We start from the raw sequence: 26,791 nt of genomic DNA on the forward strand, positions 1-26,791 counted from the left end.
TAAATTGATTTTTGTGATTGACACATAGTTGGTTGTTATACAAATTCCAGCTATAATTATTATAATTAACTATTAAATAGCTATTGATACAGGAATGTCTTTTTATCTAATCAAGAAGAATAAAACAAAGATTTCTGTCTAAAGTGGTCTCCTTTTCATTTCATTTTGTATAGATACAGATAAAGAAACAAATCCCTTCCCTCAATCTTATAGTCATTAAAAAAAAAAAGAAAAGAAATCAAGATTCAAATCTAAGTATGCTTTTTTTGAGAGATTAAGACATTGGAATATGCAGCCTGTCCTTTTCACAACATACAGAAGGAAGACACTGAGATACTGTTAGCATACTAGTCATATCCCTATGAGGTGCAATTCCTACCTCTAATCTTGTCTACTAGTCTGCCATTGGTTTCAGGTGTCCAAGACAATGAATTTGTCTGCTGGCTTCCCTTGCACGAGATTTTAGGTAAAGGAGACAAACATAGGAGTAAGCATAACTACCATTTATACTGAAATAGAGGTGTTTTGGGAAAATTATTTATGTTGACAAAGGGAAAATGCAGGGTTTTCTCTCTGCCACTACATTTTATTATATTCATCTTAGCTTGGAAACCTGGAAACCTACTCATTTTACAATCACAAACAAAACTTCAGCAGATCAAGAAGCAATAAAATATTGCTAATATATATGACTTTCCACCTATGTCTTTCTATAGTCTCTTACTTATTAAATCAATATATCTGTCCCTTAGCCCTGTTGGGATTGTGGCTGGAGGAAGGACACATTATATCTAAGGAAAATCAAATAGACATGTTATATGTAGTGCTAAAAATTCAAAACAATCCAACATCTTCCTGACTTCCTAGATCCTAACTCCTTTCTTCACTTACCACACCTTTGTATTTATAGTTTGTCCTATTAGAATGTAAGCTCCTTGAAGTCAAAGGCTGTCTCATTTTTTGTATTTCTAGCATAGTGCCTGACATACACTAAGTACTTAAAAAATGCCTGTTAATTGCTTGATTACATTCTTGTTTACAAAAACAAGGCTTTTTTTTCCCCAAATATGCTGGATATGTTAAGTAGAAAAATCTGACTTCAGATTTAAATTTGTATTTTTGACTTCAGAACATTATCATTAATTAAAAATTACTATTCCAAGGGTCAACTAAATGATGCTGTGGATAGCATTGGTCCTGGAATCAGGAGAACCTGAATTCAAATCCAGCCTTAGACACTTAATATTTACCAGCTCTGTGACTCTAAGCAAGTCACTTAACCCCAGATGCCTAAACAAAAAATGAAACAACAACAAAAAAAGAATAAATTAAAAATTGCTATTCCACTAAAATAATTATATTGATGTTATTGTTAATTTGTATTCTTCTTGTGCCCCTTTTGTTCAATAGAAAATTTCATTCAGAGAACTATTTTTCTTGTCAATCAACTTCACCTGAGAATTTTATTTACTATTCATTTTTTTACAGGGGAGAAGATGGAGAAAAGGAAGAAAAATCCAAAGAAGATAAAGGCAAACAGAAGTTAAGGCAGCTTCATACACATAGATATGGAGAACCGGAAGTCCCCGAGTCAGCATTTTGGAAAAAAATAATAGCCTATCAACAGAAACTCTTAGTAAGTCTTTTTTACTTTAAAACTGATTGTGAAATCATGATAGTTCAAGTTGAATAAAAATAATTAAGATTTGCATTCATTCAAAGAATTCAAAGAACATTGTCATGTTCTTTAACAGTTTTCTTAAATCATATCTTCACTAATACAAGGTTTAAAGTATTTTTCTTCTCCATAGCACTTAGTCCTCTTTTCTTCCCAAACACCAAAAATTAGTGATTTTTTATCATAAAAGTCTTCAGTATGAGCTCTTATGAGTCTTTTAGCCACTAATTTTCCTATAAATATAAAAATTACCAATATCTTGTCCTCCCTTTCACTGGTAAGAATTGATATCTTAGACAGGGCAATTCTTATAGACAGACCCAGTTTCCTCCTATGTATTAGATAACATCTATAATTCCTTCCAATTATCAATCTCATGAAATAAAAGATGTGAAAAGATAGTTTTTTTAATTGAATGGCAGTGTATGAGTCTGACAGAATTATTTTTGAGATCAACAAAATATTCTCAATTTGTTTAGATCTTTTTATTTCCCAGAATTGTAATCTAAAAGTATAGAGATTCCTCTCCCAAAGAATCTGAGACCGAAAGGAATCTCAGATATTATCTAGTCAAATTCTTACTGTCCAGGAATACATGGTCATCTAGCTTCTGCATGAAGACCTTCACCATAAGGGAAGTAACTACCACCAATATAGTATAATTCACTTTAGATCAGCTCTAATTTTTAACAAGTCTTACTGACATCAAGCCTAAATCTTCCTCCCTGAAACGTCTATCCATTGTTCATACTTCTAGACTTTCTAACCAAGCAAGTCTCATAAAGCCTTTTTAACAGTGAGCATATACTTTAAAATTTTTTTCTTTTTCCCAGTTACATGTAAAATTTTTTTTTAAACTTGGAGTTCCAGATTCTCTCTCTTCCTCCTCTCCACCCTCCCAAAAGGCACATTTGAAGTTATACAGAACATTTTTATAAAAGTCATATAGTGAAAAAAAAACCATATTTCTCTAAGCCCCTCCCTCAAATAAAACCCTCAAGAAAAATAAAATTTTAAAAAGTTTACTTCAATCTATATTCAGGCACAATCAGTTCTTTCTCTGGGTATGGATGATATTTTTTCATCATAAGTCCTTTAGAATAGACTTTGATCATTGTATTGTTGAGAATAGCAGTCATTCATAGCTTTGCTATTACCTTGCACATAGTACATTTCAGTTTTCTTGAGTTTGTGGAGGACTTTCCAGATTTTTCTGAGAGCATCCTGCTGATCATTTCCTATAGGATAATAACATTCCATCATAGTCACAAACAACAATTTATAAGACCATTCCCCAGTTGATAGGCATCCCTTCAATTTTCAGTTCTTTGCTGTGAGAAAAAAGCTGTTACAATTTTTTTTTTTTTGGCTAAAAGATATATTATAAATATTTTTGTAATATACGTCCTGTTCCTTTTTAAAAAATTTCTTTTGGGTTACATACATAGCAAAAATATGTCTTGTCAGATTAAAGGGTATGCATGATTTCTAGTACTTTGGGTATAGATCATATCTTTTAATCATTTATTAATTGAGGAATAGCTCTTATTTGTTTTTATAAATTGACCTAATTCTTTATACTTTGAGAAATGAGGCCTTTATCAGAGAAACTTGGCTTCAAAATTCTTTTCACAATTACTATTGCTAAATGTCATTTCCCCCTATTTATTATTCTCTCTCTCTCTCTCTCTCTCTCTCTCTCTCTCTCTCTCTCTCTTTTCACCCTGCCTTCCCCAAAAGTATTTTGTTTTTTATTACCTCCTCTCAATATGCTCTCTCTTCTACCATCCTCCCCCTTTCTCATATCTTCTTTGCCTACTTATCTTCAGGGTAAGATAGATCTCTCTATCCATATTGATGATATATATTACTTCCTCTTTGAGCTAATTCTGATGAGTGGTTCACTGATTTTCCCTTTCTGCCCCTTTCCTTTCATTGTAAAAGCTTTTTCTTGCCTCTTTTGTGGCAAGTCATTTACACCATTCCACCTCTCCCTCTCCCTTTCTCTCAGTACATTTCTCTTTCACCCCTTAATTTTATGTTTTTAGATATTTTCCCTTCATTTTTAACCCACATATATTCCCTCTGTTTATAGGTGCTCCTTCCAACTGTCATAATAATAATCCCATGTAGGAATATAAGCAAATTACTATATTAAATCCCTTATAATTTCTCTTTCTTGATTACCTCCTATGCATCTTCTGAGTCCTACATTTGGAAATCAAATTTTCTATTCAGCTTTGATCTTTTCATCACGAATGCTTGAAAATCCTCTTTTCCCTTGAAGGATTATACTCAGTTTTACTGTGTTGGTGATTCTTGGTTGTAATCCTAACTCCATTGCTCTCAAGAATATCATATTCCAAAACCTTCAATCCTTTAATGTAGAAGCTGCTAAATCTTGTGTTATCCTGATTGTGGCTCCACTATAATTGAATTTTTTCTTTTTGGATGCTTATAATATTTTCTTCTTGACCTGGGAGTTCTGAAAGTTGGCTGTAATATTCCTGGGAGTTTTCATTTTAGGATCTTTTTTAGAGATTATTGGTAGATTTCAATTTCTATTTTGCCCTCTGGTTCCAGAATATAAGGATAATTTCATATATATATATATATTTTTTAATTGTAACTTTTTATTGACAGAACATATGCCTGGATGATTTTTTACAGCATTATCCCTTGCACTCACTTCTGTTCCAACTTTTCCCTTCCCTGCCTCCACCCCTTCCCATAGCTGGCAAACAGTCTTATACATGTTAAATGTTATAGTATATCCTAGATACAATATATGTGTGCAGAATCGAACAGTTCTCTTGTTGCACAGGAAGGATTGGATTCAGAAGGTAAAAATAACCCAGGAAGAAAAACAAAAATGCAAACAGTTTACAATAATTTTCCAATGTTCCTTCTCTGGGTGTAGCTGCTTCTGTCCATCACTGATCAACTGGAACTGAATTAGATCTTCTCTTTGTCGAAGAAATCCACTTCCATCAGAATACATCCTCATACAGTATCATTGTTGAGGTATATAATGACCTCCTGGTCTGCTCACTTCACTCAGCATCAGTAAGTCTCTCCAAGCCTCTCTGTATTCATCCTGCTGGTCATTTCTTACAGAATAATAATATTCCATAATTTTCATATACCACAATTTACCCAACCATTCTCCAATTGATGGGCATCCATTCATTTTCCAGTTTCTAGCCACTACAAACAGGGCTGCCACAAACATTTTGCCACATAGAGGATCCTTTCCCTTCTTTAGTATTTCTTTGGGATATAAACCCAGTAATAGCACTGCTGGATCAAAAGGTATGCACAGTTGGATAACTTTTTGGGCATAATTCCACATTGCTCTCCACTTTGATAATTTCTTGAAAGATGATGTCTAGATTCTTTTTTTGATCATGGTTTTTAAGTGGATCAATAATTTTTAAATTATATTTCCTCCATCTATTTTCCAGGTCAGTTATCTTTCCAGTGAGATATTTCACATTGTTTTCTATTTTTCATTCTTTCATTTTGTTTTATTGTTTCCTGATTTCTCATAAACCAATTTTAATTTTTAAAGAATTATTTTCCTCAGTGAATTTTGTACCTCCTTTCCCAATACTATTTTTGACTATTTTTGCATTTTGAGGCATTCTCCTCATTAGCTTTTTGTATTTCCTTTTGCATCACAGTCATTTCTTTCCCAATTTGTCTCTACCTCTCTTCCTTGATCTTCAAAATCCCTTTGAGCTCTTCCATGACCTGACATGATTTTTATTTTTCTTGGAGACTTTGGATGTAGAAGCTTTGACTTTGTTGTCTTCGTCTGAATGTGTTCTTTGATCTTCCTTATTACCATATTAACTTTCTATAGTCAGAATCTTTTTTGTTGTTCCTAGGCTATTACTTGGCTTTTAACTCTTTGTTAAAGTAGGGCTCTGTTTTTTTTTTTTTTTTTTAATAGCCTTTTATTTACAGGTTATATGCATGGATAACTTTACAGCGTTAACAATTGCCAAACCTCTTGTTCCAATTTTTCACCTTTTACCCCCCACCCCCTCCCCTAGATGGCAGGATGACCAGTAGATGTTAAATACATTAAAATATAAATTAGATACACAATAAGTATACATGACCAAAACATTATTTTGCTGTATAAAAAGAATCAGACTCTGAAATATTGTACAATTAGCTTGTGAAGGAAATCAAAAATGCAGGTGGGCATAAATATAGGGATTGGGAATTCAATGTAATGGTTTTTAGTTATCTCCCAAAGTTCTTTCTCTGGGCGTAGCTGGTTCAGTTCATTACTGCTCCATTGGAAATGATTTGGTTGATCTCGTTGCTGAGGTAGGGCTCTGTTTCTAGGGAGAAAGGGATGCACCATCCAAAGATTCAAGGGTTTTGTGCAGTTATTTTCAGACATCCTTCTAGGAACCTCTACTATAAACCAGCTCTGCAGTTTAGATCTAAATATGGGCAAAGCAGCAGAATCTTGCCCAAGTCCAGTCAAAGAAACTCCTGCCATCTCCTTCCAACCAGCTATTTGGTCCTTTTACCTATGGAATGAGATCCCTGGAAGCCACTGCATCAGTGGTTCCAAAAGCTCACTGCTAATTTGCAGGGTCTCCTCTTACACCCTAGTGTGACAAACCTTTCCTGACAATATTCCAACTCGTCCTTCCTGTCTGTGGGCTGAGAGGTCTAGAAACAGTGCTACTGCCATGGATTCAGAGACCCTAAGGCCCACTCTTGGTTTGCTATAGCTGGGGCTCTGTTGGTGCAGTTCATGATTATGCTCCAGTCCCACTATGATATAATAAACTTTTCCTACTGAACTTCTATGTTGTCTTCATCTGGAAAATTGTTCCACTCCATTTTTTGTGGGTTCTGATGCTCCAATATTTGTTTAATGTCATTATTTAAAGGCATTTAAAGGGATTTGGGAGAGATCTTGGATACGAGTCTCTGTCTTTATTGCAGCTTCTTGGCTTCACCCCTTAGCATTCATTTTTGCAAGATTTTGAGTTCCACATTTTCCTCATTCTCTCTCACCCTTCCCCCTCTCCTGAAGATGTTAGGCAATTTGATATAGCTTATATGTGTGCTATCATTTAAAACACATTTCATTGTCAGTCACAGTTGTGAAAGAAAAAAATATGTCAAAAAGAAAAAAAAACTAAGAAAGGATAAAGTAAAAATAATATTCTTTAATATGCATTCAGTGTCCATCAGTTCTTTATCTGGATATAAATAGCATTTTCTTTTGAGCATTTTCTACTTTTCTTGAGTCATTGTGTTACTGAGAAGAGCTGAGTCATTCATAGTTGATCATCACACAGTACTGCTGATATTGTGTACAGTGTTTTCTTGGTTCTGCTTGTTTTACTTTACATAAATTCATACAGCTTTTTCCAAGTTTTTCTAAAATCTGCATGTTAATCATTTCTTATTACATAATAGTATTCCATTACATCCATATATCACAGCTTATGCAACCATTTCCCGATTGATGAGCATCCTCTCAATTTTCAATATTTTGCCACAACAAAAAGAGCTGCTATAAATATTTTTGTAGGTCCTTTTATCTATTTTCTATCTTTTTGAGATACAGCCCTAATATGGTAATGTTGGATCAAAGGGTAGAAGCAATTTGGTTGCCAGATGAGCATAATACCAAATTGCTTTCCAGAATGGTTGGATCACTTCATAACTCCATCAGGAGTGCAATAGTACTAGGTAGGTGGTATTTCAGAGTTGTTTTAATTTTCATTTCTCTAATCAAAAATTATTTAGAATACTTCTAGTATCCCTAAGATTAGCTTTGATTTCTTTTTTCTTTTTTTTTATTACAGCTTTTTATTTTCAAAACATATGGATAATTTTTCAACATTGAGCCTTGCAAAACCTTGTGTTCCAATTTCCCTTCCCTTCCTTCCACCCCCTTCCCAAGATGGCAAGTAATCCATTATATGTTAAGCATGTTAACATATATGTTAAATCCAATATATGCATATATATTTATAAAATTATATTGCTGAATTTCAAGAAAAATCAGATCAGAAAGGAAAAAATGAGAAAGTAAATGCAAGCAAACAACAACAAAAAGAGTGAAAATGCTATGTTGTGATCCATACTCAGTTCCCACAGTCCTCTCTCTGGGTGTAGATGTCTTTGTTCATCACAATGAATTCATCACATTGGAATTGGCCTGAATCATCTCATTGTTGAAGTGGTTATGCATATTTCACTTAGCATCAGTTCATATAAGTCTCAGACCTCTCTTTAAATCATCATTCTGATTGTTTCTTATAGAACAATAATATTCCATAACATACATATAGTACAACTTATTCAGCTGTTCTCCCAACTGATAAGCTTCCACTCAGTTTCCAGTTTCTTGCCTCTACAAAAAGAGCTGCCACAAACATTTTTGCGATGTGGGTCCCTTTCCCTTTAGGATATATAGCTTTGATTTCTTCATCTGAAAACTACCTTTGGGTTTTTTTTATTTAAAAGCTTTTTAGCTTAATTTAATCAAAAATGTCTATTTTGCATTTCATAATGCTCTTTGTTTCCTGTTTGGTCATGAATTCTTCCTTTCCCCATAGATCTGACAAGTTGACCATTCTTTGTTCTTCGAATTTACATATAGTGACACTCCTTTGTGTCTTAATCATGTACATTTTTTGACTTTATCATGATACATAGTATGAAATGCTGGTTTGTAACTAATTTATGTCCTTTTTTTTCCAGGTTTCCCAGCACTTTTTTTTTTTCAAATAATGAATTCTTATTCCAAAAACTATGATCTTTCGGTTTATCAAATACTAGGTTACTGTGGTCATTGACTACTGTCTTGTGTACCAAATTTTTCTACTGATACTCTACTCTGTTTCTTAGACAGTACCAGATGGTTTTTATAATTACTGCTTAACAACATAATTTGAGATCTGATATTACCAGTCAATCTTTCTTTGTATTTTTTTCCCACTAATTCCCTTGATATTCTTAACCTTTTGTTCTTTCAGATGAATTTTATTGGGTTTTCCCCTTAATTCTCTCAGATTGCTTTTTGGTAGTTTGATTGGTATGGGACTAAATTAGTAAGTTCGTTTAATCAGAACTGTCATATTTATTATATTGGCTCAGCCTACACATAGGCAACTGATATTTTTCTAATTGTTTAGATCTGACTTTATTTATGTGAAAAGTGCTTTGTAATAGTGTTCATACATTTCCCAAATTTGTCTTGGAAGGCAGAATCCTAAATATTTTATATTGTTTGCAATGACTTTAAATGAAATTTCTCTATCTCTTGCTGCTGGGTTTTTTTTATCATTTAAAGAAATGATTATGATTTATGTGGATTTATCTCATATCCTACAACTTTGCTAAAATTGTTAATTATTTCAATTAATTTTTAGTTGATACTCTAGGGTTCTTTAAGTATATGTACCATCATGTCATAATCAGATAGTGATTGTTTTGTTTTCTCGTTGCATATTCTATTTCCTTTAATTTTTTTCTTCTCTTATTGTTATAGCTAATATTTCTAATACTATATTAAATAATAGTGGTGATAATGGGTATCCTTGCTTTACCCCTGATCTTAATAGTGAGATTTCTAGTTTATCCCCATTGCAAAAAATGCTTAGTAATGATTTTAAATAAATAATACTTATCATTTTAAAGCACACTTTTTAAAAATTCTATGGTTTCTAGTGGTTTTAATAGGAGTGGGTGGTGTAATTTGACAAAAGCTTTTTTAGCATCTATTGAGATAATCACATGATTTCTATTGTTTTTTTATCAATGTGATCACTTATGTTGTTGGTTTTCTTAATATTGAACTAACTCTGAATTTCTGGCATTAATTCAATCTAGTCATAATGTTTAACCCTTGTGATATATTGCTGTAATCACCTTGTTAATATTTTTTTCAAAATTTCATGAGGGAAATTTGTCTCTAATTTCTTTCTTGTTTCATCTCTTCCAAGTATATATAATACCATCATATTTATGTCATAACATAACTTGGTACAATTCCTTCTTTGCCTAATTTTTAAAATAATTTGTATAATATTGAGATTAATTATTATTTCAGTGTTTGGTAGAATTTACTCATTAATCTATCTGCCCAGGGGATTTTTTTCCTAGGGAGTTAACTAAAAACTTGTTCAATTTACTTTTCTAAGTTGAGGTTATTTAAATGTTTTAATTCCTCTTTTGTAAATCTAGGTAATTTATATTTTTATAAATATTCATTGATTTCACTCAAATTGTCAGATTTATTGACATATAGTCATAATGCCTTTTTTACAATACCAGTCTTCAGAAAATGGGCAGCAGCTAGAATAGAAAGAGCCACTAGCTCTTGCAGCAAAGGACACAAGTCTAAAATCAATTTCTGCCCCTTACTATGTTTGTGACCTTAGACAATAAGTAACTTCATGTCCCAGGCCTCAGTTTTCTACACAGTAAAGTAAGGGTGTTGGATTAGATAGTCTCTTAAATCCCTTCCAGATTTCCCTCCTCTTTCTGTAGATTTGTAGATTGTCATTATGTCCTCATTGAATCTTCTGTTTTCCAAGTTTCTCTATACCTTTAATCAATCCTCATATGACATGTTCCACAATTTTCTCTCATCATTTTGGCTGGTTTCTTATACACCTAAAATGTGCAAACTGAACTTTGACTCAGGGTATTCTAGATGTGGTCCTATCAGGGTAAAAAGTGCAGACCTTTCATTGCTAGAATTCCTAAACACTTTATTGTACTGTAACATTAGTTTTTTTGGCATCCATGTTGCTATGAACTGATTCTGAGCTTATAGCTAGTCCACTAAAGCCTCCAAGTATTTTTATAGGAAATGATAATCCTTTCATATGTCTAAAATCAATTAAAAATCTTGTAAGGCAGTTCCTAAGAAACAATTGAAAACTTTAGGGAATGAGATGGAGGATAAAATACTATCTAATCATCAGGTTCATAAATTTGGAATGTTGTTAATCAAAGATTCTGGAAAAATGTTTTTAAAAATAGTGCACTGTTTGAGGAATGAAGTTGGCAGAAAAGAGGCCGGGACTCACCTGAACCTATCCAATTTTTTAAAAATAATGGCTCAAAACAAATCATAAAGTGTTAGAACCCACAAAAGGATGGAATGAAACAATTTTCTGCCTAACACAACTTACAAAGTAGGCAGCAAAGGTCTGTTGAACTAGTATGCAGGTCCCAATAAAGCAGAAGTAGGCCTTGCAGGTGACTGAATCTGTGGCTACAGTAATTGTTTTTGCATCTCTCAGCCCACAGACAGTGAAGGGGTTAAATAACTGGTCAAAAGGAGATTCCAGGAGTCCCTTTGCAGGCACTGGGGGAAGGACTGTTTTGCTTTGACCATACTTGAATGTGAATCATAGTCCTGGATCTCATTTCCAGGGCAAGCACAACAGAGTTTAGGACTATGGGAGAAAGGAGACCCTGGTTGCAGAGTGGACAAGTGACTTATAGTCACTTCCAGATCTATGTACAGTATTAAATATACCTCTCCCTAGATCATACTACCCTGAAAGAACCAAAAAGTTACAGGTCTCCCAAATTACCTCTGCAAACAGCTACACACACACACACACACACACACACACACACACACACACGCACATACATACACACACACACAAAACTCAAAAGCCGGGAGCTTGGGATAGATGGTGCCCCTTCCACTCAGGAAGCAGAGCCCTACTGTCGCAGAGAATTAGAATTCAAGACATAGGCGGGAAAATAAGCAAAGAGTAAAAGAAGATCTTGACTATAGAAAGTTACTGTGGTGACAGAGGAGATCAGAACACACAATCAGAAGACAATAAAGTCAAAACAAAGTCTCAAAGATAAATAGGAATTGTCCTATGCCATGAAGCTCAAAAAAGATTTTAAAAATCACAAGTGAAAGTTAATGACTTTATGAGTCATCAAGAAACAGCGAAAGAAAATCAAATGAAGGAAAGAAAAAGAAGATATTGCAAAATGTTTTCATGGACAAATAACTCACCTTGAAAATAGATAAGAGATAATTTTAAAATTATTGGTCTACTTGAAATACATGATCAAAAAAAAAAAAAACAGCTTCAACTTCATCTTTCAAGAAATTATAAAGGAAAAGTCCCTGATATTCTAAAATCATAGGATGAAATAGAAATTGAAAGATTTTACCCATCACTCCCTGAAAAAGAATCCAAAATGAAAATTCCTATGAATATTATAGCCAAATTCTAGAGCTCCCAAGTCAAGGAGAAAATATTTTCTGTAAGCATACAGAAAGAAACAGTTCAAATATGGAAATCACAGACAGGAAAACACAAAAGTTAGCAGTTCCTACATTTAAGGATTTACATTTCTATATTAAAGCTTGGATCATGATACTCTGGAGGATAAAAAAAGCTATAATTACAACTAAAAATCATTCACCCAGGCAAAACTGAATGTAATCCTTTAAGGAAAAATTCAGTGAATTAAAAAACAATTAGTGAAATAGAGAATATTCAGTCATTCCTAATGAAAAGACCACAATTGAAAAGAAAATTTGACTTCCAAATACAATTTTAAGAAGCATGAAAAAGTAGTTTCTGTGACAAAGACCTCATTTCTCAAATATATAGACAATTGAATCAAATTTAATAGAAATAAGAATTGCTCCTTTGTTGATAAAAGATCAAAAGATATGAACAGAACAGTTTTCAGACAAGGTAATCAAGCTGCCATAGGCATCTGAAAAATGTTCTACATCACCATTGAGTAGATAAATGCAAATTAAAACAACTCTGAGTTATCACCATATACTTGATTGGCTAATTAGTCGGTGGTGGAGGGGATGTGGAAAATTAAAACACTAATGCACTATTCATGAAATTAAATACTGATTCAACATTCTGTAGAACAATTTAGAATTATACCCAAGGGTATGTCCTTTGAACAAGGTATACAAATACTAGGTTTTTATCCCAAAGAGACAAAAAGGAAAAGGATGTAATATGCACAAAAATATTTATACTATTCTTTTAGTGCTAGCAAAGCATTGGAAGTTGAAGGGATGTCTTAATTTGGGAATGATTGAATAAGCTGTTATATATTATTGTAATGGATACTATTGTGCATATAGTAATGATAAGCAATACATTCTCAGAAAAACCTGGAAAAACTTACATGAACTGATGCAAAGTAAAATGAGCAGAACCAAGAGAATATTGTACACAATAACAACCACATTGTTTGAAGATCTACTCTGAATAATTTAACTATTTTCAGCAATAAAATGATCCAAGAAAATTCTGAAGAACTTAAGATGAAAGGTATAGTCCATCTGCAGAGAAAGAACTTATGGAACCCAAATGCAGATCTAAGATATTTTTTCTTTATTTTTCTTCTTTTTTTTGTTTGTGTTTGACTTGTCTGTGCCATGACGTACATAGAAATGTGTTTTGCATGACTATGCATGTGAAACCTGTGCTAAATTGCTTGTCTTCTCAAAGAGGGGGCAAGAAGAAGGAAGGAAAGAATATGGAACTCAAAATTTGACCCCAAAAATGTTAAAATTGTTTTTACATGTAATTGGAAAAAAAGAAAAGCTTAAATTAAAAAATATTAAACTGTATACTTGAGAGTACTATTTCTATTTTGTTGATCTTGAAAATTAAAAAAAACACAGAAATACTAGTTTTCAAGTACAATAAAACATCACGTGTGATATTTTAGAGGAATATATTGTTCTGGATAGTTTCTATCTAGAACAGTGGAGATGTAACATTAACTTTTTAGTTTTAACACTTTATAGAAATCTTTTAAAATGTTTTTTGAATTTTCTTGTCTTCTTAAAAAGACCGAACTGAATTTAAGTTGATGTTTTGTTGTTGTTGTTTTTTTTAAGTTGATGTTTTGTTGATGATTTAGAGTCTCATTAAAAATTCTCAGAATATGCTGTGCTATAAATATGGGTATAGCTATACCTTGTGTGAAGCATAAAACTAACGACTACTAAAAAAAATCTTTTAAACTTTGTTTTCTTGTAAAACCTGTAATGCTAGTTTGTTCTCTAGTCGTTTCCTACTTTATTAGGTATATGTAACAATCTAACCTCCTCAGTGATAGGTCATGCCTGCCTTTCTTCAAAAGTAAAAGAATTGAAGGTGGAGGCAGCCTTCTTACAAGTAATTTCCTCATTTCTCATTATCTCATCCTCACTTTTTCTCATTGTCCTTTGATATGCCATTCAAAAAACTATTTAAGATTTCTTTATTATACAGTAATGTTCTTTCTTTGTACATATTACAAAGAAGTAATAGCAGTAAAGAGTATACTTTTACAGATATTTTATAACATGAATCCATTAGTCTTATTTGTGGATTTGGGGACAGCATCTGTTATCTTTATAGCTATAGTAGCCAGAACACTGAAGAAAATTTTTTTCAAGGATCATAGCATCAGACTTAAAACTAAAAAGAACCTCAGAGTCAAATCTGAACCAAAGTCTTCATTTTATACATGAAAAGAACAAGGCCCCCAAAATTTAAGGGACATTCCTGCAGACATACAGGGACAGCCAAGTGGCATAATGGATGGACTGTTAGACTTGCAATCAGGAAGAATCATCTTTGTGAGTTTAAATCTGATCTCAGATACTATCTGTGTGACCCTGGGAAAATCACTCAACTTTGTTTGCTAGTTTCATCATCTGTTGAAGGAATTGAAGAAGGAAATGACAAACCATTCTAGTAATTTTGCCCAGAAAACCCCCAATGGAGTCATGAAAAATCAGACACAAATGAACAACTACAGTCATACAAAATAGTGATACTCCAAGGATTTAGAAACAATCCTTTGACTCAAAGTTCATTTCTCTTTCCACTGTCCCATATTGCCTTACCCTCCTTCTTCAAGATTTAGTATCTTTGTGTATCACTAGAAATAACAATCCTGTGGTTAATAATAGGCTTTTATCAAAGCTCAGTTATGCCTATTAGAGTTACTGAATTGAAAATGTTTTCTTATACTTCTATAAACACACTGTAGACTTACTTATAGATGATGTATTCATCGAAAACAGTGCTTATTTTAGGAGTACTAAAATGGAATTTGTTTGTCAGACCATGGAACTCCTGTTCTGATTTTCTTTCTAAAGTCAGATTGGCTACTATTTGCCATTTCTGTCACTGCTTCTGATGGCCAACATATGTCATTTCAGATTTCTGCTCTAATATACCATTTATCCCCTTAACCTCAGCTGGACTCCATGACTAGATATGTTCCAAAGAAATAGTGTTTTTCAGTGTCCAGTCACTTCCTTCCAATTTCTTCACTTTTGTCCAGAAAGATTCAATTTTTACAGTATAATCAAAATACTGAGCTGACCAATTATGATGTATTAGATATGATCTCCAGATCTTTGGCCTATCCTCATTACATTGGATTTTTGGTGTGTTTTTTTTTAAATTATTGAGTAGAAGAATAAAACAAAGAAGGATAAAACCATACTCTTGGTTGTTCTTTAATACTTGTAATTTGAAATCATACTGTAATCTGGGAAATTGAGTGGTTACTGAATATACACGTCTTCCTTAGTTGTTTCAGTTGAGAAATAGTTATTTGGAGAAATTTTTAATTCTAAAAAGGTCTTAGGAGAGCAAGTATTTCATGGAGTGTGTTCCAGTTCCCACCTTCTAATGATGTTTTAACACGATAATTTTTTTAAATCATCTTTAGAACTACTTTGCTCGCAATTTTTACAACATGAGGATGCTAGCCCTATTTGTTGCTTTTGCAATCAACTTTATCCTGCTCTTTTATAAGGTATGCACATCTTTTCATTACTTTAAATATTGCATGTTGAATTGTGGAAATTAAATTAGAGTTTTAAAGTTTCACAAATGTGTAAGATAAGTAAATTTATTATAGCACTTCAAAAGTATGATTTCATGAAAGAAGGGACCCAATTATATTCTTGATGTTCTTGGGAAGACCAATGGTGATTTTGTTTATCTTAATTAAATTGAAAGCCATTAGGAGAAAAATCTTTCTTGAACATGGATTTTCTCATTACTAGTGCCAGGGTAGTCTGTTTGATTAGAATTAGGCTGTTAGAATTGCTAAAAATGACTCAGCAATATTTCATTACTATTTCATGTTTAATTTTATGGAAAATTTTGGTTTGCTTTTCTTGTATAATCTATGAGTTCCAGCTTATTTCTGTTAAAACAGAAAAATTTCTAAAAAAGTTCAAATCCCCATGATAGTATTTTTTTTTAACAAAATAACAATTTAGATTGTAATATATATGTTTTTACTTTTAGTCTCTTCGTTATTTAAAAAAAAAATCTATGTTCAACTGTTAACCTTAAAAAGGAAAAACATGACTGTAGTATTATATTGTGTTTAAAAATGAAACTTATGCTTTTTAATTTCAAGAAGCTGATTGGGATCTAAATGGTTTTAATTAGGTCTCCACTTCTTCTGTGGTAGAAGGAAAGGAAATTCCTTCCCCAAGTGCAAGTGAAAATTCCAGAATAAGTAGTCTGGACAGCACATCACATCGACTCATTACAGTACACTATGTTCTAGAGGAGAGTAGTGGCTACATGGAGCCTACACTTCGGATCCTTGCTATTCTCCACACAGTTATCTCCTTCTTCTGCATCATTGGATACTACTGCTTGAAAGTAAGCATCAATGTATTTATGGGTATGTATATATATATATATATATATATATGCATGTGCATGTTTCTATATTCAAAAGCCCTTCAACTTGGAGAGTAAATTTTCAGTCCTCTAGAATATAATTTAGAGTAAATAGTGTATACAATTTATAGAGTAGCAAAATTACCTCTTGAGAGCAGCTTACTCTTCTACTATAATTTTTGCTTATAGTTTCTAATCCTGTTACAACATTCAATTAATTTGATTAAAATAGGAAGAATTAATTATTTTCCAACTAAAGAAAATAGTCAGTTTAATGAAGTACTCCCTCAGGCATTCATGCCAACATTTGCTCTCAGACTTCTGATTTTAGCTTTTCTTCTTAGCACTCCATATAACAGTATCCTGAAATGCCTCCTATCTATATATGGGTTTTTGTATTTATATTTCTCCCTTAACTTTTTCAATTTTTATATTATATCTACTACTACATGGACTTCCTCAATTAGCCTCTCTACTACATTCAGAGCAACTTTTACTTGAATTACCTAAAAAAGATTATAATGTGTTATATCACCTATGACAATTAATAGTATTCAGTAATAACAAGGTAATATCATTATTACCTTGTTCACTCTAAAGTTAAATTTGATATGATTGGCATGTTATAAATGCAGATTGCAGATTAATTAGATATGGGGGATGAAGAAAGGAAAAGAATAATATCTATTTATAAGATTTTGAGCATAAGTGGCTAAGAAAGTGGTGTAGCATCAGTAGAAATATGGAGTCATAGGGAAGAATGGATTTTAAGGATTAATAATGAATTAAACTTTAGAGACATTGATTTTGATGTACTAGTAAGAAATAAAGGATCAGCATATTAGATAAAAAAGACAATTAGATATCAAGGTTAAGAGTTTAACAGTTTTGTCCACAACTAATAAAGGAATCAGTGGCATGCTCATCAAATATGTAGATAGATGGCAGAGAGGACTGACATAGTATATGAGAGTCAAAATCCAAAAAGATCTTAATAGGCTAAAGGAATTATGTCAAACTCAAAAAGAAACCAGGAGCCATTAACTGTACATAAGAATTCATGTAGGCTCATATTTACTAGAAAAATCACATCCTGACAGTATCTGTATTTTATTGTATTTTTATTTATTTTGGTAATTATTTCCTAATTGCATTTTAGTCTGATGACAGCTATGGAATAGAGCACTAAGCTGAATCTAATAAGATAAAATTCATAGGTATATATAAAGTTTTTTACTTGAATACAAAGAAAATCAGCTTCACAATTATAATATCCAAGAGGCATAATTAGAAAGTAGTTGTTCTGAAAATAATTCTAGGGGTTTTAGCAGACTCTTAAGTTTAGTAAGAGTCAGCAGTAGAACTTCAAAATCAAAAGAGTTAACTAATGCAGTCTTTAGTTTCATTAAGGCCATATATACCCTTGTCAGACTTCATCTGTATACTATATTTGGTTCTAAGTACCATAGTTAAGGAGGATATTAAAAAGCTGCATGGTTCAGAGAAGAGATCAAATAGAATGGTAAAATGGCCTTGAGTTTGTGTTGCATACAGATAGAGTGAAAGAACTAAGGTATTTAACATAGAGAAGAGAAGGCTTGGCAGAAGATTCGATAGCTGTCTTAAAGCATTTGAAGGACTGTCAACTAGAGAAGGTACCAGATTTGTTATGTTTGGTCCCTGAAGAGAGAATTATAAGCAATGGGTAGAAAGAAAAAAGAAGTCAATTTATTTGCTATCAAGCAAAGCTTTCTAACAATTATAGTTGTCTAAAAACAGAATGGCTGCTTTAAGAGGTGACTTGTTCTACCTTCTTGAGAGGAGGACAGGTGGTTTCAGGCAGAAGTTAATACTTTGGTGGCCCACATATATACCCCTTCTTTGATTTGATCAGCTGGGATAAATGGAAGGGAATCAAATGATCAGGGATACTTACTGATTTCCCCACCTACATTACTATATAAACAACTGCATAAAACACCCTCATGGATAAGCATCATTGTCATTTTTCATTATTATTTGAAAATATGACTGTCAGTGGTTCTATTTAGATAAGCATTTAGTTTCTTAGGTATGTTAAAAATTGTACATATATATGTGTAGCAATATATAATGTTTTATTATTATAATCTATTTTAACTTAATCTTTGGCTTCCTTTAAATATATGAGAAATATTTTCCCATAGTGACTGTTTTGTACTGATAGTAGCCACTAAACATACCAGGAAACTTAAACTAACTCTAAATGCATTTACTTTTCAACTGCAGGTTCCATTGGTTATTTTTAAGAGAGAAAAGGAAGTAGCACGGAAATTGGAATTTGATGGGCTTTATATTACAGAACAACCTTCGGAAGATGATATCAAAGGCCAGTGGGATAGACTTGTAATCAATACTCAGTGAGTATAGATTTATGTTGGAAATATTTGTGCTACAAAACTTCAAAAAGTTAAAAAAACTTTTCTAGATAATCAGAAAGCCAATTGAGTTATATACTCAACAAAGAAAATCAGAACATTAAGCACGGTCAGCTTCTTGATGGATGTCATCATTTTTGCTCCTTTGTGTTTTGAAGATTCTAATAAAATTGCCTTTTAATACCAGACCTAAAACTATATTATAAAACAGCAGTCATCCAAATCACTTGTTACTGGCTAAGAAATAGAGTGGTGAATCAGTGGAATAGATTAGATACACATGACACAATGATCAAGGCCCATAATAATTAGTATTTGAGAAAGCCCCAAATTCCAGCTTCTCGGATAAGAACTTACTATATTACAAAAATTGCTGAGAAAACTGGAAAATAATATTACAGAAACTTGGCATAGACTTACATTTCACGCTCCATACCAAAATAAAGTCAAAATGGGTACATGATTTGGGCATGAAAGGTGATATCATAAGCAAATTAGAAGAGTTAGGGATACTTTACATATCAGAGCTTTGCAGAAAGGAGAAATTTATGACCAAAGAAGAACCAGAGAACATTATGAAAAACAAAGTGGCCAACTTTGATTATATTAAATTAAAAAAAGTTTTTACACAAGCAAAACCAACAGAAACAAGACTAAAAGGGAAATACAAAGCTGGGAAAAACATTTTTATAGCCATTGTTTCTGATAAAGGTCTCATTTCTAAAATATATAAAGAACTATATCAAATTTATAAGAATACATTCATTTCCCAATTGATAAATGATAAAAGGATATGAAGAGCCAATTTTCATAAAGATCTCATTTCTAAAACAGACAGCCATCTATAGTCATATGAAAAAATGCTCTAAATCACTATTAAGAAATGCAAATTAAAACAGTTCTGAGGTACTACTTCATACCTTTCAGATTGGCTAAGATGACAGGAAAATAATGATAAATATTGGAGAGGATGTGGGAAAACTGGGCCACTAATGCATTATGCTGGTGGAGTTATGATATGATCTAAACATTCTGGAGAGCAATTTGGAACTATGTCCAAAGGACTATAAAACTGCATAACCTTTGACCCATAAGTGCCACTACTGGGTTTGTATCTCAAGGAAATCATATAGGAGGGAAAAGGACGCACACATGCAAAAATGTTTGTAGCAGCTCTTTTTGTAGTAGCAAAGAAGTGGAAAGTGAGTAGATGTCCATCAACAGGAGAATATCTGAATAAGTTGTGGTATATGAAGGTAATGGCATATTATTATTCTACAAAAAATAATGAACAAGCAGATTTTAGAAAGGCCTGGAAAGATTTACACAAAATGATACTGAGTAAAACAAGGAGAACCAGGAATACACTATACACAATAACAAGAAGAATGTGTGATGATCAACTATGAAAGACTTGGTTCTTCTCATTGGTTCAATAATCCAAAACAATCCCAATAAACTTTGGATAGAAAAAGAACTATAGAGATTGAATGTATATCAACACATGCTCTGTTCATTTCTTTTTTCTGGTTTTTCTTTTCCTCTCCCATTGTTTTTCCCTTTGGTTCTGACTTTTCTCTCCCAACATGATTCATAAAGCAATGGGTATTAAAAATAAATAAATTTTAAAAAATAATGAGATTGCCTTTTAGTTCATTCCCACAGAAGTGATAGAATTCATCATCCATTACTCTTTGTGGCTGGAAATGCACTACTAGAGATACCTAACCTCTGGGAATTTCAGCCCAAAATACAAAGAAAAGAAAATAAATATTCAAAGAAAACAATATTACTTTAAAATCAAAATAATGAACTTCACACATAACTGCATAGGCATATATAATCCTATGTCAAAATGCTGTCATCAAGCAAATTAACCCAAGATGTATTGGACAGATTAATGACACATGGTCTTAAAGAAGAAAAAAATACTTTTTCTTTAATCCTGTGAAGTCATTTTCCAACTTTTAATGGCTCCTGAATATTTTAGGTAAATGTTAATTCAGAAAAGAAAGTAAAGTACAAATAATTATCATACAATGTTTCTTTAAAAATCTGTATTATTTAATTAAAGTCCTTGAACTAGAAGGCATTTAGATCCCTTCTAGCTCTATATAGGAAACTACAACCAAAAACAGGTCGAAATACTTACAACAAAAAAGTATCAAAGGCTATATATGTACTGGTAAGTTTATAACTTAAAGAAAAAACTGCTTATTGATGAGAATTTTTCTCACAATTATCCCCTTTGTAGACATAAATTTATGCTTTGTCTTTATTTTCATGTCTTTGTTCTTGTGTTACTTTCATTTCTAAATGAATCCCTTTGATTTCATACTCAACAGGTTTTTTTTGCTCTTTTTTTTGCCTTCTTCTCTTGTAACAGATTTTAAAATATAAATAGTAGATCTATCAACATAATGTATATGTTGATATACCTATATATAATTCATACATGTTTTTCTTCAGTATTTTAATAAGCACACATCTTGAAATATCAACTTATTTGTTATGTTGACTCAGTCATAACTGATTCTTCCTGACCCCATTTGAGGTTTTCATGGAAAAGATGCTGAAGTGATTTACCATTTCTTTCTAAAGTTCATTTTACACATGAGAAATTGAAGCAGTGTTAAGTGGCCTACCCAGGGTCACACATCTAGTAAATGTCTGAGGCCAAATTTGAACTCAGGTCCTTCTGACTCCAAGGCTGGCACTCTATCTACTTTACTATGTAACTGCTTCTCAATCCAACCCTAATAAATTTTTATTGAATTGAATTATTTCTAAAGAGAATATGTATTTTAAAAATGTAGTTATATGTAAATTAAATTATATATAAATTACCAACTGTTTTCCCAACTTATATATGATTTTGTTTAAATGTTTGATATATAATATATACATTTATTTCTTTTTATAGGTCATTTCCCAACAACTATTGGGACAAATTTGTAAAAAGAAAGGTAATGTTTCTTACAATGGATTCTCTATATTTCTCTTCCACCATTGAAATACAGTGCAGATTTTAATGTTTGTATTCATTGGGTATTGAATCATTGTGTAAAATGAGAATCAGAATATTTTATGTGCCTGTTTACGTTGTTCAGTCAAATTACGTTGCAAGAGATTGCAATGGAATTTGAATTAAAAGAATACTGAAGAAATACACTATCCAATTGCAAAATAGATGCCCAATAACTCTATACAGCACAATCACCTCTGACTCAGTTGAGTCTAAAGTCACATTGTTAAATAGTAAAATGGTTTTAAATAAGTAGAAGAAATAAAAGAAAAAGAAAGAATGAGAGAAAGAAGGAAGGAGAAAGGGAGGAAGAGAGAGAAGAGAGAGAGAGAGAGAGAGAGAGAGAGAGAGAGAGAGAGAGAGAGAGAGAGAGAGAGAGAAGGAAAGAGAAAATCCCCTGAAATAGCAAAGCAAAGCAAAGTTCTCCCAGTGCGATTATCTTATTTAATAGTTGGCTAAAAGTATAGGTTATATCTCTTCTTTTCTACTATAGAAGTAAAACAGTAAAAAAGAAATTACAAAGATTGGATTTTAAAAATTCATCTCACTTTGGAAGATTGTTCTTCAGTAAGGTTTTCTTTTAGTGCTTTTTGAATTGCTATTTATTTTTCATGGTACATTCTTGAAGGGTTCTGATTACCCCTGATGAATCACCTTGTATTCTCCATGGAACCTGAGAAAAAATATTTTCAAGTCAGAATGATTTGCTAGGCATAGTTGAAGGAAAAAAATTAACCTTTCCCTCTTTTCAGATATTTATTTTATTCCTTGCCAGTGATATTTAGGAACTATCAATAGCATGGGCAATACATAGTTCAGCGCCAAAGTTCTGGGTTACCTCAACCAGGGATACTCCTAAGGGAACTCTTATAACTTGCTTTGTTTGACTAGTACTCAGGCTTTCCTTCTGAAAATACCAACATATGTCTCCTTTATAAATTTGTACAGAAATCTCAGTTCCAGTAAAAGATTTCAGATTAAAAATATATCAAGTGAAGTATTTTATTTTACCTTAGAATAAATATGAAATATAAAGACTTCACACTAGAGCTCATAAACAGTCAAATTAGCTCACCTTCTTGTCAGGGAGCTAGAACTATCCCCCGATCCAAAAATTCTCTAGATTTATTATATTTCCCTGAATTTAATGCTTCCCCTATAGCTCTCCATATGTATATACATCACTCCACAAGGGCCTCATGACTACTTCCTCTTCCCATCATATTGTGGTTCCTTCAGGTTCTGACTCCTGTTAGGTCCAGAAACTTGCCAACTTGATTTCCAAATCTGACATTTTCTAGAATTATCTGTCTTCTCTAGTAGAGCAAGTCTAGGAAATTGGTATTTTCCAGGAACCTCTTAGTTTTTCCTTTACAGCTGATCCATTCCTGGCAGCTTTCTCATTCCTGCAATCCTAGAATTAACTAAGGAATACTTATCATTGTTCTAGCAGTTATATTCTCTGAAACTACTTTGTTCCTCCTTTTCTAGAGTGGTATGTTTGCAATAGAAAGGAAATGGAGATATGCAGGCTTCCCTTCTAGGGAATGAGATTCTCTTTCCTGAATTTCTAAGCTATTACAGATGTGTGTTCAGCTCTTTTTTTTTTTTTTTTTTTTTTTAGGACAGTTCCAAATGTTAATCATAACACTTTATCTAGGCTGGAACCAAATTTCAAAGGTTTCATAATTGGGGATGTTTATTATCCATTTCAAGAAATAGAGAGGACTAACACTTTAACCTTTGTTTGATCCCTTTAAAAGTGATTATTTTAAAAATCTTGAGTCTTTCAAAAGCTAATATACTACAAATTGAATCTTTTTTTGATTAACCTTTATTGATGGTGTAATTTTCCAAAAATATGTTTATAAATGCCATTTTAATTGTTGCTCTTTTTTGTATTTATAATATAACTTTATACCAACAAAATTAGCTTTTCCTTATTCACTAAACTTAGATTTCCATTTTTTCCTCTTCCTCATTAATCTTCTCTTATCTATTTCCTCACTTCTTGTATTGTCCTTTTCCCACTTTTTCTTTTATCCTACCTCTCTCCATTTTCCTTAACTATACCCTGTGCCTTCTCTTTATTTTAATTCCTTCTGCTCCTCCTCTTTTCCTTCTTTTTCCTCATATTTATTGTTAATGTTATTTCAGGGGTTAAAATGGAAATGATAGTACTCTAAGAGTGAATGAGTCCCAGAACAGAGATGAACAGAATGTCCAAATTCTTGACTTTAGCCTTGTCAGAGTAGACTGTGATTACGCTTTATCCAGATTAGAATCTGGATTCTTCATTACCTAATGAAATAAATAAACAATAGGGACTGGTAGACTTCATTATGGCAGGAAGTAACTCCCTATGAGTGAAGAGAATAATGAATTAAACAGTTGCAATGGCTACAATGTATAGATTCTTGTGGGCTAGTGAGGCTAAAGTAGATAAGCCATATTTACCAAATAAGTATATTTTGAGAGGCTTTGATTATTTTTATTTGTTTATTAGCAATATGATTCCAAACAATGAATAAATATTAAATATAGGAAAGACAGAAACAGCTTAATGTTAGAAAATGAAATTTATTGAGGACTTGAAACTGGCAAAAATATCTTTCTTCCTTCTTCCTTTCAGGTTATGGATAAGTATGGAGAGTTCTATGGCCGAGATAGAATCAGTGAATTGCTAGGCATGGATAAGGCTGCTCTAGATTTCAGTGATGCTCGAGAAAAGAAAAAGCCAAAGAAAGACAGCTCCTTATCAGCTGTGTGAGTATTTCCTTCTGCCTTAAAATCAAGCATTTAAAAATTCAATCCTCAGCTTTCCAAATCAAAGATGTTTTTTCTACACTACTAGAAGAGAACAGAAAATATGAATAAATATAGATAAATTTAGATTTATTATGTTTTTGTGGTGTTTCACTTGAGATGTTTGATCTTTTCCTATTAATTTAGTTTCATTTCCTAAACCTAAAGAACAATGTTACTATCTTAAATATTAATTGCCAGATGTAAGTTACTTATATTATCAAGCATACATTTTGTCAATAATAAAGACAAGCATACCATTAATGAAAAAAAAATAGAATATCTGTTTTATTATTATCAGTGTAAATTCATGCTAATATGAATAATTTATCTTTAGCAAGGATCTTTTTGTCTGAAGAATAAAATTAGTGTTCTAAAGAAACTGTAAGTGATGCTTATTACTAGGCTAAGAAGAAGGTGATTTTTCATAATATTCTTTTACAAAAATATTCAGAAACATATTCAAATTTCTCTGAGTTCTGGATTGAAAGTGATTGTGATTTATACATTTCCATGAAAGGAAGATGATTAATAGTCCAGGATGTAGAGTATGGTCTACTCTTACTAATATGATGTATATTCCATTCTTGATATTACTTTCATCTTCCTCTTTGAAGGTATACTGTACTATAAACTAGATTTTTAAAATCCCTTTTATTGATCAAAGTAACTACAACATTTAGAAATCACCTGAGATTTAAGTTTTTATCAACCAACACATATTAAATCAACTTTTTGAAAGGCTCCCAATAAGATATCTATCTGTTCAAGTCTGGTTTTATTTGTGGAAGAATAATTTTTTTTCACTTTTTTGAAGAATAATTTAAAATTCACTCTCACTAATTAGAGATTGATAGCTGCTGAGTGAAATGAGCAGGGCCAAGAGATCATTATATACTTCAACAACAATACTATATGATGACCAATTCTGATGGACCTGGCCATCCTCAGCAATGAGATGAACCAAACCACTTCAAATGGAGCAATAATGAACTGAACCAGCTACACCCAGCAAAAGAACTCTGGGAGATGACTAAGAACCATTACATTGAATTCCCAATCCCTATTTTTTTTTTTTTTTTTTTCCAATCCCTATACTTTTGCCTGCCAGCATTTTGGATGTCCTTCACCAGCTAATTATATAATATTTTAGAGTCCGATTCTTTTTGTAACAGCAAAATAACAGTTTGATCATGTATATTTATTGTGTATCTAATTTATACTTTAATATATTTAACATCTACTGGTCATCCTATCATCTAGGGGAGGGGATGGGGGGAAGGAGGGGAAAAATTGGAACAAAAGGTTTGGCAATTGTCAATGCTGTAAAATTACCTATACATATAACTTGTAAATAAAAGGCTATTAAAAAAAGAGAGAGAGAGAGAGAGAGATTAATAGCTGCCTCATGATAAATTATGGAAGCATAAAAAGCAAAATAGCCATGTTTAAAAGAGAAAATTAAAATCAAAGATTTTTTTTTCCTGGTCTTTTTTCTTCTCTTTGAAGCATACTTTTAAAAATAGTTTTCTCATCTTCAACATTATTCTCTTTTCCCAATTTTTATAAATTTTTTTGGGGGGAGACTGAAGGTTTTTGAACCTGTGACTTCATCAGTTTGGAGAATGACTGGTGTGGAAATGCTTCTTTCTGTGAAATTTTTTTTTTTTTTAATCTTTATAAGACCCATACCTAAGCAACACTTCAAAATCTTTATAAAATTTAAACATGTTCTACAGTAAAGATAATTGTTTTCGTGATAGTATACTCAATAAATTTAGAGATCATGTGAGATAAGAGAAAAAGCTAGACATACAAGTATCTATCAAAAAGAACACCTTTCAAGAATTCATTTTCAAGAATATGCAATTCAAAAATTGCAGTGTCCGTAGTGCTATTCTGCCTGGATATGTGCAAGCATATTGGTGAGGCAAAAAAATCATTATGTAACTAGCTGTTTGTAGCTCCCCTTCCTTCTCCCTGTCCTTTTCCTTTTTTCCCCTCTAAATTTCCTTCTTATCATAACTATAAAGTCTATATGTAACCTATATCTTTTCATACTCTGTTGCAAATCAGTGTATCTTCTATATTGATAATTTTATTTATATACATACACACATATATGTACACATGTGTATATAAACAT

General features: G+C 32.2%; 1 protein-coding gene across 17 annotated transcripts in view; it reads left to right on the forward strand.

Moving 5' to 3' along the window:
• Positions 1-26,791, forward strand: part of RYR2 (ryanodine receptor 2) — a 712,857-nt gene that overhangs the window by 656,439 nt on the left and 29,627 nt on the right. For all 17 annotated transcript variants that reach the window (XM_031968518.1, XM_031968517.1, XM_031968521.1 and 14 more), the window contains 6 exons: positions 1,489-1,636; positions 15,425-15,511; positions 16,159-16,377; positions 18,667-18,797; positions 21,739-21,781; positions 24,473-24,606. In XM_031968518.1, the coding sequence (XP_031824378.1) occupies positions 1,489-1,636; positions 15,425-15,511; positions 16,159-16,377; positions 18,667-18,797; positions 21,739-21,781; positions 24,473-24,606 (762 nt within the window). The remainder of the gene's footprint in view (positions 1-1,488; positions 1,637-15,424; positions 15,512-16,158; positions 16,378-18,666; positions 18,798-21,738; positions 21,782-24,472; positions 24,607-26,791) is intronic.

This window comes from Sarcophilus harrisii, chromosome 4, assembly GCF_902635505.1.
Source record: "Sarcophilus harrisii chromosome 4, mSarHar1.11, whole genome shotgun sequence".
Lineage (NCBI taxonomy): Eukaryota > Metazoa > Chordata > Mammalia > Dasyuromorphia > Dasyuridae > Sarcophilus > Sarcophilus harrisii.